Here is an 18,941-nt window from a genome sequence, read left to right on the forward strand (position 1 = left end):
ATAAACATGCTGCATCTTTATACACTTTTATTAACATTCCGATATAAGGAACTCATCACAAAAACACCAACATACATGATCAATAGCTTGTGTCAAGTGATGAACATGGAAGCATGTAGGTCAACAAAGGCCGGTGTGAGCAGTAATGAAGATAACTGATACATCTGGGAGTTTGCTTTTGGCATTTTCAGCTAAAACCACCGTGAAGACGGAGATTTCTTCTTTAAAATGCCAGACAGGGATTATGAACGTGAAACGGACAGAAATGCATGGTTGTTTGCAGCTTTTTGCAGGCTACGTGTGCAGAAGAGAAGCTGGGGAAAGCCAGCAATCACAAGTTCCACGTTTGTCCGCTTGGTGTCGCCAGAGATCTTCTTCTTCATGCGAATGCGTGTTTCCAGGCGCCGCCTCGACCACCAGAGGGCGCCACCAGAAACGTGTTTCTGCCCACTTCAGCGTCTCAGACAGGAGCACGGTGTGGGGGAGGGTTGTGCAGTAATGTTTACATGGAAACTGAACTAGCTGCTGATGGATGTCAACATGTTTGTTGCACATATATTCTGATTCTCCCAAGAAGATGTATGGCGCTTTCGTTGTGTCGTTATCAATATGCTTATCTCTTGAATTTATTAACCAGATTCTGCCCTCTTCTTCTTCCTCACTGACCCGCTGTTTGATCTTTAAAGCTTCCCATCACCTCACAGCTGAGAGGGGCTGATATTCAGCACGAGCGTGTAGAAATGGAGGCCCTGTAGTCAACATCTCATCTCAGCCAAAGAGCAGCACTATGAAAGAGGAACCTTGTAAGACGTGGCAACCTCACTATTAAGACTAATTATCCCTAAAGGCAACAACAAGCACACTGGCACAGGATACAGAAGCAGTGAGAGGATGAAGAGCTCTTCTATCGTTTCATGAGGTTGTTGGCTTTCTGGTTGGCCGCCTCAATGCGGGACACGTTGAGATTAGCCTGCAGACACAGAAGAGGGAGGGGGAAAGAAACAGGAAATGGTATTAAGAAACTGCAGCTCTCCATCTTTCAGATTCAAATTGGCTTTACAGCCAAATTAGTTTTTCCAGAGTAGGCAGGGAGAACACAGCTCTGCACAGTCATTTGCTTTGGTTTGATATTTCTCATCAGATTTGGGTGAGATGTCAAAGTTTAAAGTCTAATTTCTTTGTTTCCTGGAAGGCAAACAGACCTTTCATTTGGTGTCTCTTCCATGAAAGATAACCATGCTAAGTTTGTTATAACTATGTAATAAACAGAAAACATTAACTTTTTAGTGAATATCACCTTTAAAAATTCTATTTTTACTTCCTGAAGCTCTGTTTGTAGCTTTGCTTGAAGGGCTTTTTCATTCATTTAAGACTTGAGGTCAATAGAAAGTGCTTCACAACGGGTCACTGGAAGTCCTTTGTGACTCTTTAACCATATGTCGTTGATTCTCAGCCTTTTTCCAGGCAGAGCCGTAAGAAATGGACTCATCTGATTTCTGCTGTTCAGAGTAAAAAAAACAACCAAAAACAGAAGTCAGATTTCTATGTTACATCTAAAAACCCTGCAGTGAAACTGAAACCATGTGCATAGTAATGACGCATGCAGGGCTTAGATGATGAGCAAACGTATTCACCTACAGCATCACAAAGCAGCCAGTAGCAAGCAGTGATGTGCTGCTGGTTCTCATAAGAGCCTTTAAAGAGAATAACTTTTATTACTTTGTAAAAAAAAACAAAAAAAAAACAGAACTAGCTAGTGCTGAACCTTAGTCTGACCTCTGTGTTTCATGCTTCTCTGCAGAAAAAGTCCATTTCAGCCACAGTGCATTCGGTCACCGGCTACGGAGATGGCAGGGAGCAAAGGGGGTGAGGTTGCGACTCAAACTCGAGCCAGCTGCTCTACAAGGTGGGATAAACTCGGTCATGTGATTATGATACTTGGATTTTATGTGGAAAACCCGACTTAATCCCGGATACAGCACATTTTAGCCCATTTAGTGTCCACTCAGCGGTGCAACTATTTTAAAACCACCCCACACAACCAAGCTAAACCGCAACATTTCTGGACCTCCTTCAGTTGTTGGTCCCCAGAAAATGTTTTAGTACGGCTAGGGCGGAGCTACTACACCATGCAGTCCATTGATTGGTGGAAAGAAAACCTGGCCTCAACAAAAGCAAGTGCAAAACAAACACAACGTTGCTGTTTAGTCCACGTTGGAAAAACGACAGTTGGGGTATTGAAAACTGATGTGAGTCAAAGAAGCAGACCTGGTCCGCCTTCAGACACAGGTTTTAGTTTGTTTCAAGTGGACCAAATGCAGTAAGCAGAGTACAGAACACAGTGCATTGTGGGTAAACGCATCCAAAACCCCGCTAGCATCCGATGCAGCTCCTTGTTTAGCCGTTATGTCCTAAAAAACAGTTTTCTGCGTTAATCAGTAGTTGAACCAGCTTTTCAATTCAATTCAATTCAACTTTATTTATATAGCGTCAAATCACGGCAATGCCATCTCAAGACGCTTTACAGACAGAGGGGAAAACATAATGAAGGCCAATTCATAACAGCCTATATAAGGAAACCAACAGATTGAGTTGAGTCCAACTCAATCTCCCATCCTGAGCAAGCACACTGGCAACAGTGGGAAGGAAAAAACTCCCTTTTAACAGGAAGGAAACCTCCGGCAGAACCCGGCTCAGGACAGGCAGCCATCTGCCTCTGCTGTGTGGGGGGAAGAGGACAGAAAGACAACAGACAACAGGAACTGCTACTCCCGGCCAGGGAGACCTGCTGAGACAGGAGACATACATGTTAATGATGCAACACTGTTATGGGGGGGGGGGGGTAAAAGAAAGAGATAAAGAGAAAAAGAAAGAAGCTCAGTGTATCAGGAAATGTCCCTCAGCAGTCTAAACCTATAGCAGCATAACTAAGGGATGCTAACCATCCCTAGCTATAGGACTTATCAAAAAGATAAGTCTTCAGCCTAGTCTTAAAGGTGGGGAGGGTGTCTGCTTCCCTAACACTAACTGGGAGCTTATTCCATAAGAGAGGGGCCTGATAACCAAAGGCTCTGCCTCCTGCTCGGCTCTTTGAGACTCTAGGAACCACAAGTAAGCCTGCAGTCTGCGAACGAAGTACTCTACTTGGTATATAAGGAACAATGAGGTCTTTGATATATAGTGGTGCCTGGTTGTGGAGGGCTTTATATGTAAGGAGAAGGATTTTAAATTCTATTCTAGATTCAACAGGCAGCCAATGAAGAGAGGCTAAAACTGGAGAAATATGATCTCTCCTGCTGGTTCTGGTCAGGACTCTGGCTGCAGAATTCTGGATCAGCTGAAGGGTTTTCAGGGCATATTTAGGACAGCCCAGTAATAGAGAGTTACAGTAATCTAGTCTCGAAGTAACAAAAGCGTGAACCAGTTTTTCTGCATCACTCCGAGACAGAATGTCCCTAATTTTGGCTATATTACGTAAATGAAAGAAGGCTGTTTTAGTAACCTGCTTAATATGTGGGCCAAAGGACAGGTCAGGGTCAAATATTACTCCAAGGTTTCTCACTGTAGCACTGGAAGCTAAAGTAATGCCATCCAGGTTCATTACAAAACCGGAAAATTTAGCTCTGAGTTTTTCAGATCCAACGAGAATTACTTCAGTCTTATCTGAGTTTAAGAGGAGAAAATTTCTAGACATCCAAGTCTTTATGTCTATGAGACAATTTTGTAGCCTATTGGGCTGATTTGTTTCATCTGGTTTAAAGGATAAGTATAGTTGAGTATCATCTGCATAACAATGAAAGTTTATTCCATGCTGTCTAATAATTTTGCCTAAAGGGAGCATATATAGCGTGAAGAGTATTGGTCCAAGTACAGAACCTTGAGGAACTCCATGACTTACTGTAGTTTGGGAGGAGGACTTGTCATTTACATGAACAAACTGAAGTCTATCAGATAAATATGATTTAAACCAGCTTAACGCTGTACCTGTAATTCCAATCACCTGTTCTAGTCTTTGTAACAGAATGTTATGATCGACTGTATCAAATGCAGCACTAAGATCAAGCAAGATAAGTACGGACACAAGTCCTTTGTCTGAGGCCATAAGAAGGTCATTAGTAACTTTCACCAATGCTGTCTCAGTACTATGATGAGCTCTAAATTCTGACTGAAACTCCTCGCATAAATTATTTCTGCTCAGGTGGGCATGTAGCTGAGCTGAAACTATTTTCTCCAGAATTTTGGACATAAACGGGAGGTTAGATATAGGTCTATAATTTGCTATCACCTCTGGATCCAGAGATTGCTTTTTAAGTAAAGGCTTGATTACAGCAGTTTTAAATGATTGTGGTACATATCCTGTCACTAAAGACATATTGATAAGATTTAGTAGTGATGTATTAATTAAAGGGAAAATGTCCTTAAAGAGGCTCATTGGGAGAGGGTCTAAGATACAGGTGGATGGTTTAGATGAAGCTATTATTTTAGTTAATTCAGAGGGTTGGACAGGACAGAAACTATTTAGACACAAGTCAGATCCTGGTTCTAAGGATGCTTCGGAGACCACAACAGGCTCAACATTATAGGTAGAAGGAAGAGTATTGTGAATCTGATCTCTAATAGTGTCAATTTTATTCCTGAAAAAATACATGAAATCATCACAGCTAAGTGAGAAAGGAATACAAGGCTCCACAGCGCTCCGGCTCCTAGTAAGCCTGGCTACAATGCTGAAAAGAAACCGAGGGTTGTTTTTGTTTTCCTCTATCAGTGATGAATAATAAGCTGTTCTTGCCATACGTAAGGCTTTTTTGTATACGCTTAAACTTTCTTTCCAGGTTAAGTGAGACTCCTCTAGACCTGATGAACGCCATCTGTTTTCCAAACGCCTTGATGCCTGTTTTATAGCTCGAAGCTGGGAATTAAACCAGGGACCCTTCATAATCTTACCTAATTTCTTCTTCTTTAGGGGAGCAACATTATCCAAGGTTGTACGCATTGAAGCTGTTATAGTATCAGCATGTTGATCAATCTGAGCAGGAGTAAGGCTTAAAGGGGGACTCTCGGTCATGCTAACACATGGTAGATGTGAAAAAATTGATTCAATTGATTGTTTAAATTTTGTAATATTATTGTCTGATAAACATCTACTATAGTAGAATTTATTTTTGGTCAGTGAGTAATCAAATAAAGTGAATTCAAAGGTTAACAAGAAGTGATCGGACAAGACAGGGTTTTGAGGAAATACTTTGAGCTTATCAGTCTCAATACCAGATGTTAGAACCAGATCAAGAGTATGGCCATGAGAGTGAGTGGCTCCATTGACATTTTGTGAAAACCCAATTGAGTTTAGAATAGAGCTAAAGGAAATGTTTAAACAATCATTTTCAACGTCAACATGAATATTAAAATCACCTAGTACAATGACCTTATCAGTAGTCAGCACTAACTCAAACAAGAAATCAGAGAATTCGGTCAGAAACTCGGAGTAAGGTCCAGGTGGGCGATACACTAATGCTAAAAGGAGCGGTTTCTCTGAATTCCATTTTGGATGAGATAAATTTAATGTCAGGAATTCAAAGGATTTATAGTTAGTTTTGTGCTTAGGATTAATTAAAAATTCTGACTTAAAAATAGCTGCAACACCTCCTCCTCTGCCTGTAGTTCTAGGAATGTGAAAGTTTAAATAGTTAGCTGGCGTAGCTTCATTAATACTAACATAATCCTCTTGCTGTAACCAGGTTTCCGTAAGACAGAATAAATCAATGTGGTGATCACCTATCAAGTCATTGACTAATAAAGACTTATTTGGGAGGGATCTAATATTCAGTAGGCCACACTTTATTGTCTTATTTTCAGATTTTATTAGATCCATTGTTTTTATTTTTATGAGGTTTTCACGATTAACCCCAGAAGTGTTTTTGTGTTGTTTAATTCTTACTGCTGGGAAGTTGTATAAGGTCGGAATGGGGTTTTGGGTGGGCGGCGGCAGGTGGGAAGCTGCAGAAAAGTGTGTAGGACTACAATTCTGCCTCCTGGTCCCAACCCTGAGTTGTCAATTTAGCTGACTAATAAAAGAGTCCATATTGCTAGATAAGAGAGCGGCTCCATCCAACGTGGGATGGATGCCATCTCTCCTAATAAGACCAGGCTTTCCATAAAAAGCTTTCCCCAAAAAGCTTTCTTCTTTGTTAGTTGTCTCATCTTCAGTAATTTTTGGTGCAACACCGTCAAAGGTGTTGAGTGGAACACGTTCAGGTCTGATTCGCATCTCGGCCGAGAAATTTGTTGAATCCACCCCCCTACTGAACCGAGACCCCAATCGGACCGAGTCTAGCGGACTGTCCTGGTGTGAATGCAGTCCAACATGCTTCTTCTGCAGCTCACATCGAACCAAAACAAATCATCGCGAGCAGCAACATGGATGTAGTTTAACTTCATCGCTTAAAGCTGAAATTGTGCTGATCTGGTGTTGGGTGACCATAGCTGATGGTAATCGTAGCAAATCGTGACATTCCAAATCCGGGTCCTACTTCAGTCCTGCTAGTAAAACATGTAATTTTCCTGAGAAGACTGGACAGGATCCTTGTAAAACCTGGATTCAGCCCAGCAACTTGCTGTCTGGTGGTCTGACACGCTGGTGACATCTCTGGAACTGCTTCTGGACTCAGAGTTGGGTTTATAACGTAGTACCTTGTCTCGTATGCGATCAATCTGATCATTCTGCGACTCCAGCTCGTTCCCGATGTCCAGAGCCATGCTTTTCAGATTCCCGGCGATGCTGCTGATGTGAGCCAAGTTCTCCTCCATCTCGTCCTCCCGGGCATCGTTGGTCACCCTGAGACGAAGGGGGAGGAAACACATCAGTGTGCATAGATGTGCGGTGTTTGGACAGCTGCCTGTCTGATGAGGCCGTTTGTTGTAAAGAGCAAACACAAGCCAAGCAGCTGCCTCCCGTACCGCTGTATGTATCCTCCACTCATGGTCATTTGCTCTCGCTCATCAACAACTCGAGATGACGGCGGCTGATTGGATACAACCCCATCCTGACTGGAGGCTCCGCCCCAAACTGCCTTGTAGGCCCCGGTCTCTTCGAAAGCTTTCAGTCTGACGGGGAGAAAACAAACTGGAGAAAGGCTTTGTGCTGAGCTCTGTGAATGCAACCACACTGCACCCAAACTGATGCTACAGCTTCTGCTTCAGAGCTTTGCAGCTTGTCAGTATTTGTAATGCAGCGTGTTGGGTAACAAACTCAGAATGGGTCCAGTGGTGGTCCACTCGTACAGTAAGACAACATGCAATATCCAAACAGTCCAAACAAAACAAGCACGCAACGTAAATAACTAATGAGCCAAAAGTGAAAGTTGATCCTGGGACTAAACTATATCTGCCTGCATCTTCATTTAGTTTATTAATATTCTACCAGCTGATCTGGCAGCTTTAACAGCTTTAAGCTGTGTTATTTCATGATTTATTTCCTTCCTAAATACCAAGAATTTGTGACCAAATTGGAAAAACAAAACAGAAAGAGGATATAAATGAACTTTTTAATGAAGCTGTAGACAGAATCAACCGGATTTTTGTTTTGTCTCGTTAACGTCATTTCATTTCTTCATTTTCCTCCGTTTTTACATTTCAAGTGTTAAAATGTCCGAAGCAGGATTCAGACGTTCAGAGGATCTCTGGCTTCCTCTGCAGGCGGAGTTTCGTTAAACCATTTTATCAATCTGGAGGGAGACCAGGAAGCCATTTAATCTGGACTCATTCATCTGATCCCTCACATGGACCTGCATCCAAAACCACCATCATCACCAGCTCAAAGAACCACATGGACCAGATTATTGTAGAAACCTTCAGGTACGGAGTCTGGATCAGGATTCTGTGATGGTACGGGGTCTGGATCAGGGTTCTGTGATGGTACGGAGTCTGGATCAGGGTTCTCTGATAGTACAGAGTCTGGATCAGGGTTCTGTGATGGTACGGAGTCTGGATCAGGGTTCTATGATGGTATGGAGTCTGAATCAGGGTTCTGTGATGGTAGGAGGTCTGGATCAGAATAAAAGGGACAAAATCACACCTGAAACGCCTCATCTCTGGCTTTCCTCAGTGTGAGAACATGCTTTAGTGATGGGAGAAGGAAGGAGAACGTTACAGAGAGCTGAAACCGTTCCTGCGGATCGATTTGCAAGTCTGAAATGTAAAAATGGGGAAACATTAACAAAACTAAACTGAAACAAAACAAAACGTCTCTGGTCTGGTCTGCCTGGGATGACATGAAACTAACTAAATGTAAGAACTTTGTGTTTTGTGTTCATTCATATTTAGTCGTCTCAGATAAATGTAAGAATCTCTGAAACTGTTAAATCTCTTCCAACAAAAAAGACAGACACACACACACCCTCCACCTACTTCTCACAGCTGCAGAGGCCACAACACTTGCCCAGATCAGTCAGGTTTTTCTCTGCCTCCTTCATATCTGAGTTGATCTGATCCAAGCCCTCCTCTATGCGCTCCAACTGCTCTATGAGAGGAGGAGGAGGTGGAAGGAGCAAGCATAGGAGGAGCAAAAGTAGGAGAAGAGCCAAACAAGAAGAAAGAGACTGTTTTCTACAAAGCATATAAACTTAAAAACAAGCCAGAAGCAACAGAAAACTCCAAAAATCTACTTGCAAATCATAAATATTGCCACTCTGCAGTAAATAGCTTCTATAGCGAAGCTGCTGCAGCTGCTGATGTTGCCCTTGTCCTGCCTCGGTGCCCAGTTCCATCACGTTTTCTCTCCCAGCTAAACTAAAACCATCAGATATTCCCTCCTGCAGATCCATCAAATCCGCTGAGGAGATCCAGATCATTCAAACCAGGCGCGGTGGAGCAGGGAAACATCTAAAACCTGCAGGGTAGAGACTCCAGAGGACCCAAGCAGAAGATCAGAGGCAACCGTGCTCAGAAAGTCTTTGTGAAATCCTGATTAAACATGAAAGTGATCACAGGATGCCAGATTGATAAACTGTTAAGGCAAATGAGCAAGTACAGGAACAGGTTTGGTAGGAACCGGTTTAACCAACCGGTTCGTTGGACACTCCCGGTCAGGAGGTTCAGTTACAAACCGGTCTAACCAACCGGTCCCTCGGACACACCCAGTCAGGAGGTCCAGTTACAAACCGGTCTAACCAACCGGTCCCTTGGACACCGGTCAGGAGGTTCAGTAGTGAACCAGTTCAACCAACCGGTTCGTTGGACACGCCTGGTCAGGAGGTTCAGTTACAAACCGGTTTAACAAACCGGTCCCTTGGACACGCCCGGTCAGGAAGCAGTTGGTTCAGCTTTAATGCAAAGGGATCTGCAACATCGAGATTTTTTCGCACATTTGTGCACCGTGCAGAAAGGTTTATGAAACTAAAACAAGTGTTTTAATGGCTTACAAAGTCTCTGGTAGAACAGTCTAGACTGTACTAGGCAACCAGTCTCGAGAGTCGGACCTTTATCTCGTCTCCTTACCAGTTGATAACATTGTAGGATATAACGGCATTTCTCTGTTTGTGTTTACTGGTGGAGCAGCAGCTGCATAACTAGCAACATGCATCTGTGGAGCAGCTTCTTCGTGGACCTAAATTCAGCCAAAAGGGGTAAAAACTGACTATAGGGACTGGTAACCACAGGTTGTGGTAGCTCCCAGAGCAAGTGATTTGTAAATACATATTCTCAGGAGGAACTCAGTTTTCACAGGGTGCATTCACACTGGCACTTTCAGTCAATTTCAGACGCATTACAGAACTTTGGCAGATTTTTTCAGTGACGCGTCTCATAATGACGATAATTTCAGCATCCGTCTTACATCCAACTGACACTAAAGTCTGTTACAGACTACACTCAAGTGGAAAAGCACATTTCCCTTGCGCCAGCTAGGCCATGCAAGTATAAATCCAGCTTTAATGAGAAGCTGATCGAAACTGGCAAGCAATGGCGAACTTTAGCTTCATTCCAGTTTATCTTATTGCCCCACCATGCCTTTCCCTAAGAGATCCCTTTCCTTTATAGGTGAACCCGCCATCTAAACAGCCCAACAGCTGCAAGTAAAGGCTAGATGACCACGATCCCCTGTTCTCTAAACAGAAACAGGAAGTCTTCTGCAAACCTGAAAGCTCCAATGAATGTTATAGCCCGTCTACAGATTCTGTTTGCTCAGAAATCTGCTTGGGGAGTAAACATGATGAAGCTGGGCACATGTTTGCATTTCTTGGGCAGGTGTGGATCTTGGAAAGTGGACATACTTCCTGAGTGGCCAGAAACACAGACCACAGCACTGAGCCATGTCTGTCAGATTCTTCTCTGCCTCTCTCATGTCCCTGTTGATGGAGTCCATGCCTTCCTCAATACGCTCCAACTGCTCTGTTAGGAACAGGAGTGTAATGGTGGGTGCTTTTACAGTGTTGACACAACAGCAACTGCTCAAACTGTTGGATGTCTGTGAAGAGACTGGGAACTCTGGTTGCAGACAAATGGCGATTCACTCAGATTTCAATGAAGTAAAAATTTAAACTAACATGGACATCAGTGAACCCACAAATTTTATTGTATTCAGCAGAGGCTGATGTGCCTTACCATCATTCCTGCTCTTTTAAGGCAACTGTGCCAGAAACACATACCTCTCCTCCATCTTTAAATGGCTTATATTCAGTCACATGACTTCTACTGCTGTACTTCCAGTAAACAAAGTGGTGGTGAAACAAATTAAGCGGGCTGACATTTAAGCAAAAGGAGAAATTTGTGGGAATTTTCTCAGCTTAGATGTGAGATCAGCTTTTGAAACCTTCAAAAATTAGACGTTATTTAATCTTTGAATTAGAGAAATGCCATCAGTTCAGTTCCTGATATCTGGAGCGTTCTGCTGCTTCAGACCAACCTCTACACAACCAAGAAAATATGGAAAATACTGGAAGACTGGAACTTCTAGAAGTGCAGATGGATAAATGCAGTGGGATAAAGACTCTTCATGATAAATCCTGCATCGTTTCTGCTGCTGGAAGTAAAACATTTGATCTTGTAAAAGTTGTTTAGTTTTCACCAAACACATGTACAAAGAGCCAGACAGGAAATTGGACACAGGAGCAGTGTAAAACATTCAGTAAATTTCCAAAAGAAAAGCCCCCCTGTGCAGTTTGCGATCGCTGAACTCTGTAAGCATTACATCTTTACCAGAACAGGGGGTCTCTAGCTCACGTTCGCTAACACTAGCTGACATTAGCTAACACTCACTAATGTTAGCTAACTCTCGCTAATGTCAGCTAACTCTTGCTCACGCTAGCTAACACTAGCTGACATTAGATAACACCCACTAACGTTAGCTAACACTCGCTAATGTCAGCTAACTCTAGCTCACATTAGCTAACACTAGCTGATGTTAGCTGACACTAGCTCACATTAGCTAACACTAGCTGATGTTAGCTAACACTTGCTAATGTGAGCTAACATTAGGTCACATTAGCTAACACCAGCTGACATCAGCTAACACTAGCTGACGTTAGCTAAGACTCGCTAACATTTGCTAATGCTATCCATCACTGAAGCTCTGAATCTTTTACACTAAAGCAACATATAGAAACCAAACATGGTGGAACATTTAACAAACAAAATCATGTGTCAGAAAAAGTTTATTAAATCAATGTTAAATGTTTTTTGTAGTTTGATTTTGTTCCATGATTCATCAGCCTGTTAGGCTTTTTGTTGTATGTGTAGTTTCACATAAATGTCATATATTAATGTCTTTTTATCTGGTCAGATTTGACAAATTTTTCAAACTGCAAGTGGATTTGGTTTAGTTATTAATTTCTTAAAAAAACAAAAAAAAACAAAGAAAAACTGAGATCAAGTGATTTAGTTAAGTGTTAATGTTTCATTGGGTGATGAACCAGTTTGTACTGGAAAAGTTGGTCCCCAGTGTCAAAAAGCTTCAGAGCGCCTGATTTAATTGACTGGAATGGCTGAAATGACTTTTAACCATCACTTCTTGTTAGGCATAGCTAATGAAGAAGCTGTGATGTCACAGGATTACAAGAAGTATTTATTGAATGCAGTTCATGCTTTTGCTGCTTGTAGGCAGTATGTTGCATAATAGAAACAGTGATAAAGTACTATTGATTACCTCCTTGCTCATCTAACATCACCACAGTCCTGATCCCCACATCTTTACTCTGGAAGAAGGAGAACATAATAAGACTTAACTGTTAAATAAGAAATATTTAAGCTGCATCATGTGAAAATTGTGTTAAAAACTCTGTGTCATCTCGTGTTGTCTCTGCTTTTACACACTTTGTCTTCATTGTGTTAAAGTAAAACTAAAACTGGTTTCCAGCAGTTCAAACTTAATCTTGTTGATACTATAAACAGTGTAGATGCCAGAAACACATAGAGAATAGATTTTTAACTGTTTAAACTGCTAGAAGCAGAAAGGGAATTTTTTTTAAGTTGTGCAACCTGTATTTTGTGTTTGTGTACGTGAGTGAGTACCTCCTCAACCCACTGAATCATCCGCCGTGTGCTCTCCAGAGACTAAAAGACACAACAAATTTACACAAAACATAGCCTCAGGTTAGTTGCTTGCTTGATTTTAGTGGGAGCACAAAATGCAAATTCTACTTTATGGTAAAGTTTCAGCTTTGATTCGTTAATTTGGTTATTTTTCTGAACCTTTATCTAATTCACAAAGAAAACTATTCAACTTTTTCTTTTAATCCAAAGCAATGGTTTCAGAGGATTTAGTGTGTTTGGTGAAATACAATCAAACATGCTGATACATAGTACAACAAATACAATAAACACAGCTGCTTTATTGTATTTTGGAAAAGTAAATTTCCTAAATACAGATAAAGGAATTTGATGTAATGACATACTTAAAAAAAAAAAAAAAAAAAAGTTTGAAGATGAGGTTCCTTTTTATATCCAATCTTGACACCCTCACCGACAAACTACATTTTGTTGTTGTTTTTTGTTTGTTTGGCTTTTTTATTATTTTTTTTAAATTATATTTCTACATCAAACAAAGGATTTGATGAAGCAGCATCCATTGAAAAAATGTAATGTGAGGGTGTCAGGATTGGGCATAAAAGGAAACTCTGCCAAAGGTTGAGTCTTTACAAGTGAAGGCACAACCTCCACTGGGAATCTGACAAAATTTCAGTTTTTTCTTTTGTTTTATAGGAATTGTGAGGAAAATTCGAGAGAAATGCTTCGACTTTAGCTTCATGGATAATTTTTTTATTCTTGATGGGTGATTAAATGAAGACTGATTAGGAGAATTCATTTTGTCTGAAAGTTGTTGAAGTAAAATCTACAATAAGGGCTGAAACGTTCCCATACGAAGCGACGGTGTGTTAAACTCTGTTTATATAAGAGCAGCAGGGATGTGACGACACTGTTTACAGTTTACTGTCGGTCGCACACACTCGTGCTCCTCAGGCCTCGCTCACTGTAGGAGGAGTGTGTGTTGTGTAAATAGCATGTTAGCCTCCAGGGACATCCCACCTAGAGGATGAGGAGGTGACAAATGGCTCTGAAACCGTGATAGTGTGTGTATACATGAAACCATCTGCGTCTGATGTTTCTCTGCAGACGGTTGTGCTGGGAGACCAGCTGTCTCCACGGCAACCAGGTGAGCCAGGTGTCATTAACGGACACTCCCCGCAGGCTCAAAAGAGATTATGATGTATCAGTAATGCTGATCTCCTTTTGAGTTTCTGAATGTCATCTGATTGTCTTTAAAATGTTCTTTTTTGGCTCAAACTAAAAATCCCAGTTTGTGGTCGCCTGGTTTCTTTTTATATAATGCTAAATTTAGAAATTCCACACTTTTAATCTTAGTCGGCACGCAGACGTGACTTTTTTAGCCTCAAGTGTCAGATTGAGGCTAAAATCATGTAAAAATCAAATAACCAATAGATATAGCAGCATAAAGGTCAACTAGAAGAAGAAAATGATGTTATCGTGCTACTATTACCTGCTAGCCTCACTAAATCGCCTCCATTTCAACTGCCAAAGAAACGTCTTCTTGGCTTTATTCCTGCCATAGAGGATCGTTATTTTTCTGCTTTTCTGAACTCTTGTTGATTTCTAGCTGCTCCTGATTGGATGTTACCGTCAGTTTAAGCTCTGGTTGGTGTAAAGTTTTGACAGGAAGTGACAAAGAGAGGTTTCTCAGCAACATAATTGTGATCATTGTGATCTTTTTATTATGAAAATATAATAAATAATGATGTTATCATGGATCATTGTTGATCTCCCATAGTATCTGAATAAACACTACATTTGGTGGTTGGAGAGTAAACCTCCTATAAACGCCTGGAAAACTTTTGCAGATCACCTAAAAGGTCAGATATCCATCACAGTTTACCCCACAAAGTTACACACTGCTGTTCCTGAGAAATTAGTGATGGTATAAGTGCTCCCACTTGGGGGCCCTAAAGGTCTCGCAGAGTTTAAGGGTTACTAAACTAAAGTAGTAACATGAATTAGATGACGTCGTGGCTGTGGAGGAATCTCCTGTCTATAAGGCTGTCAGGAAGAATCTGGACATAGCAAAGAGCTTCAGAGGGAAATACAGCCGACAGCCATCTACAAAAAGATTAAAGAAAATACTGTTTCTGGAAAACAGTGCCAAGTGGCAGCAGATACAAAGAGAGCTGAAGTGGTCCAAAACTTGAGCCTTGTGGTACTCCTCAAGGAAGGGCAACAGAGATAGAGGTAAAATCATCAATGCTGACACCAGAACTCCTACCTGAGAGGAATTTATGGCATTCACATTGACAGTGGTTTAGCTGCTCTTGCATCATATTATTGTCCTTAACTTGAGATTTCTGGAACATTTCATCTGCAGCCATCAGAGTTCTTCACCAAACCTTGGGAAAATCTAATTTTCTTTTCATTCCTTCCCATTACAGGTTTTATTTCGCCAACTTTTTTATGGTGCAGCTACTTTAAAACTAGATAGCATCCTTGCTAACCTCCCGTTTAAATTAAACAAGATCGTGTAGCACTAGCTTGGTCACTGCAACGCTAACCTTTGAGCATCTTTATAGTTTATTGTCAGCTCCAATGTGAAAATCTAGATGAACTGAGTACCTGTGTCATCCTTAAATACACTCACTGAAAACTAAGCATGACATTAGCTTCAAGCTAATTTAGGGCTAGAACATAGGCATAGGGCATAGAACTAGATGGGGGCTGATAAATCCTGTATGGATTGTGATTAAAACATATTTAACATATTTTTAAAATTTATTTGGGGTTTTGCTTAGAATGAACTAAAAAGTTATTTATGGTTAAGATACCTCATCTGTGATCTGATTGGCTCTTGTTTGGAGCTCCTCTTGCTCTGTGAGGACGGGCGGGTCTATCCGACCATTAGCCATGTTTGTGTGTGCAGATTCAATCCCAGGTGAGCAGGTCAGGCTGCAGCATCAGGTGGTTTTTTATACCTGTAAGGAGAGAAAGAGTGCGAGAGAGCATGATTATTACTACGCACTAAAAAACAGAGAAATGTGCACAAACACACAGGCTTATATAATCACTGTGCTGATTACCGATAACTACTGTTGTGTTTATTTCAGTTTTCTTCCTGTAGATGCTCTTGATGATTGTCTACTGGTTGTCTCAGATGGGTCTGGGAACATCCCAGTACAGTAAAATCAGCAATGGATGCAAGCAAAGGAACATCTGTCAGATCAATACGTTACACTGTATGTAGACGATGCAATTATTTATATCCAAACTAAAAACAACCTCCAACAAGCTGCTGGCGTGATTCACGCGATTCAAAACATGTAACAAAGATGTGAAACATGATTCACATGTGAACAAATTCCATAAAACTCTGTAATTAAAATTTCATTCACATGTTTTTTTATATGTGCTTCAGATGTGGATCACATAAAAATGTACCTAAGCCCCGTGTTTACACATGTGGGCCAGACATGTTTCACATGTGCATAAACATGTGGTTCACATGTGCTTCACGAGACTACATGAGAATGGTCTAAAACCACATGTCAAGCATGTGCTTCACATGTTCTTCACATGAGAATGGTCTAAAACCACATGTCAAGCATGTGCTTCACATGTTCTTCACATGAGAATGGTCTAAAACCACATGTCAAGCATGTGCGCATTAACATGTTGTTTTCATAGGAGTGAGTTCCCTGAGAGACTCCACAGAGGCTGAGGAGAGAGAAAGATGAAAACCCAATAATCATATTATTGATCAGTTGAAATAAAATCTTGAACTCCGTCAGAGGTCTGAAGCCGGATAGATCTCAGCCTCCAAGCAGGTGCAGAATCCTTACATGATGATCATAAAAGCCGCCTCGTTTCTTTTCAGACTTTATCAGGCTGCAGCATCATAATGAGGTCTAATCGCCTCCTGGAATAAAGAGCAGGAAGGAGGGACAGGGCGGAACAAAGACTTTCTTCATGTCTTCTGCACAGAAGGTTCTGGAAATTAATAATCTGATTACATTTACACCGGACATGAGGCTGCATAATGATCTCCGTCTTTAGTAACTGCTGTGTAATCTATAGGGTGTGTGTAGGGAGGGATGACGGTGCGTTCGTCCACTCGGTGGCGGTCTGGGGATCCTGGCCCTGCATTGGTGTGGGCTGGGCCCTCTGCCTGCGGGGGTGGGGGATTGCTTTAGGGGCCCCTGGAGCCCACGCTCTGTCTGCCCTGGGTGTCCGGGCCCCGCTGGGGCCTGTTCCCCCTGACTGCAGGGGACTCTGGCTGGGGCCCCCCTCCGCCGCCTCCTGGGTGGGTGCATGGCGAGGTCTTGGGTGCAGACTGGAGAATGAGGCGGGGCTAGATGTCCAACCCCGCCCCCTCAACATTTTGATTGGATCATGTTTCTTTTTCTCTCCAAATGGCCACTGCTAACCCTGACACTAACCCTAACCACGTCCATTTTACATCCAACCACGTCCATTTTACATCCAACCACGCCTATTTTACATCCAACTCCGCCCAATTTCCAGGCCCGCCCCATTCTCCAGGCTGCAGCTGGGGGTTATTGTCCATGGTTGTCTCCGTAGTGGGACGGTTGGAGCCTGTGTTTGGGAGTGGCTGCCGGCTAACTGAGTCTCGTGGTCCTCCTGGACTTCCTCTCGTCTTTGTGTGGGCGGGGCCACATTGGCATGACCACTCTTCTCTGAACACGTTCCACTCTGTATGTTCTGCATGTGATACAGTCACAGAGTCGTCTGCAGGTTTATTTACCAACAGCAGCTGGTTTTCTTTGTCTCCCATTTATATTTAACCTGATAGTTTATGGTGCTCCTGACAGTTGGTAGCTTAGTCCTCCACAGGGGGAATATGAATCTAAGATTAACCTGTTTGTGTATGTGTGTGTCTATAAGCATTTATATAAGCGAATGTGAATGCGTGTATGTTTTTGTTTCTCCTTCTCTATGAGGTGTTTTCTATTATTTCTCTTTCTGTCTCTCTTCTATCCCCTCCGGCCTGGTCCAGCAGTAGAAACTCTGTATTACAAACAATTATTCTAAATAAATAAAGAAACAAAATAAGAACCAGAAAATCAAGGGGATCATCATACCAGTAATGCTCTCCTTTGCTCAGCAGAACACAGCATCCAGACCATCATTCTGCTGCGTAAATGCTGGACAAGACACACAAAACAAATAAATCAATAAATAAAATAAAATCACTGCCGCGTAATAAAAGTATAAAATAATCTCATATCGTCAGTTTATAATAAATGTGCATCTCGTTTAGTTTATCTGGTTTTACGGACTTTTCAGGATCAATATGAGTCAAATACTTTGTTTCTTTAAAGTGATCGATCAGCTGATCAGCTGTCAGGAAGACGCTGATTGGTCTGATGATTCCAGAAAAGCATGAATAAAAACACACATCCTACCTTTCATCAGCTCCTCCTTGTCGTCTCATCTCTTTACTCCAGATTTTCCGTGTTAAAGCTGCTCTTCCTCCTCTGTTATCCCTGCTCTTCATCTCCTCCTCTTCCTCCTGGCCCCGCCCTCTTCACGCAACGCAGACCCGCAACCAGCCAGGTGGAAAAACCTCGACTTTACCTCCAGGATTAAAGTCTTTTTCCTTTTGTTTGGTGGTTTTTATCTGGATAAAAGTGATAAATTTCCTCAACAGTTCCAGGCGCGCGGCCGCGTCTCACAGCGCGTGAACACCACCTGTTGGTGAGTGCGCGAGGCTGCTGCGCGTTCCTGCGAGGTTTCTGTTCATGTGACATAAAAACAGACCAGGTTAGACCAGATCCGGTCCAAGACCAGATCAGGTTAGACCAGATCCGGTCCAAGATCCAGACCGGACTAGACCAGATCCGGTCCCAGATCCAGACCGGGCTAGACCAGATCTGGTCCCAGACCAGATCCGACCAGGTTAGACCAGATCTGGTCTGACTGCATCTGGGTTTGGGGTGGTCTGGGATCTGGATCTGGGTCTGGGGTGGTCTGGGATCTGGGTTCTGTGGTAGTCTGGGATCTGGATCTGGTTCTGTGGTGGTCTGGGATCTGGGTTCTGTGGTAGTCTGGGATCTGGATCAGGGTTCTGTGGTGGTTTAGGATTGGTCTGGGTTTGGGTCTGGGATCTGGGTCTTGTTTCCGTGGTGGTCTGGGATCTGGGTCTTGTTTCCGTGGTGGTCTGGGATCTGGATCTGGTTCTGGGGTGGTCTGGGATCTGGGTTCTGTGGTGGTTTAGGATTGGTCTGGGTTTGGGTCTTGTTTCCGTGGTGGTCTGGGATCTGGATTTGGGTTCTGTGGTGGTCTGGGTTTGGGTCTGAGTTCTGGGAGGGTCTGGGATCTGCAGAGGTCTGGAATCTGAATCTGGGATCTGGTTTTTTGGGTTCAGTGGTGGTCTGGGATCTGGATCTGGGGGAAGCGACTCGTTCCGGACTCTGAATATTAAAAACACCTGA

General features: G+C 42.4%; 1 protein-coding gene across 1 annotated transcript; it reads right to left on the bottom strand.

Annotated features, from left to right (window-relative positions):
- Nucleotides 1-882: 882 nt before the first annotated feature.
- LOC306760432 (synaptosomal-associated protein 25-like) lies at nt 883-17,614 on the bottom strand. Its single transcript, XM_079246267.1, has 8 exons — nt 17,589-17,614; nt 15,318-15,464; nt 12,502-12,543; nt 12,137-12,185; nt 8,404-8,515; nt 6,955-7,101; nt 6,688-6,832; nt 883-970 (listed from the first exon to the last, which is right to left on the bottom strand). The coding sequence occupies exons 2-8, from the start codon at nt 15,396-15,398 to the stop codon at nt 905-907; spliced, it is 642 nt and encodes a 213-aa protein (XP_079102393.1). The 5' UTR covers nt 15,399-15,464; nt 17,589-17,614; the 3' UTR covers nt 883-904.
- Nucleotides 17,615-18,941: the final 1,327 nt, after the last annotated feature.

The sequence above is a fragment of the Telmatherina bonti genome, assembly GCF_933228915.1.
Source record: "Telmatherina bonti genome assembly, chromosome: 9".
Lineage (NCBI taxonomy): Eukaryota > Metazoa > Chordata > Actinopteri > Atheriniformes > Telmatherinidae > Telmatherina > Telmatherina bonti.

Coding starts and splice junctions, on each gene's coding strand:
- LOC306760432 (XM_079246267.1), bottom strand. CDS start 15,398: ATGGCTAATGGTCGGATAGACCCGCCCGTCCTCACAGAGCAAGAGGAG. Junction 12,186..12,501: donor TGATTCAGTGGGTTGAGGAG/GTACTCACTCAC, acceptor TCCTTCTTCCAG/AGTAAAGATGTGGGGATCAG. Junction 971..6,687: donor TTGATCGCATACGAGACAAG/GTACTACGTTAT, acceptor CTGTGTCTGCAG/GCTAATCTCAACGTGTCCCG.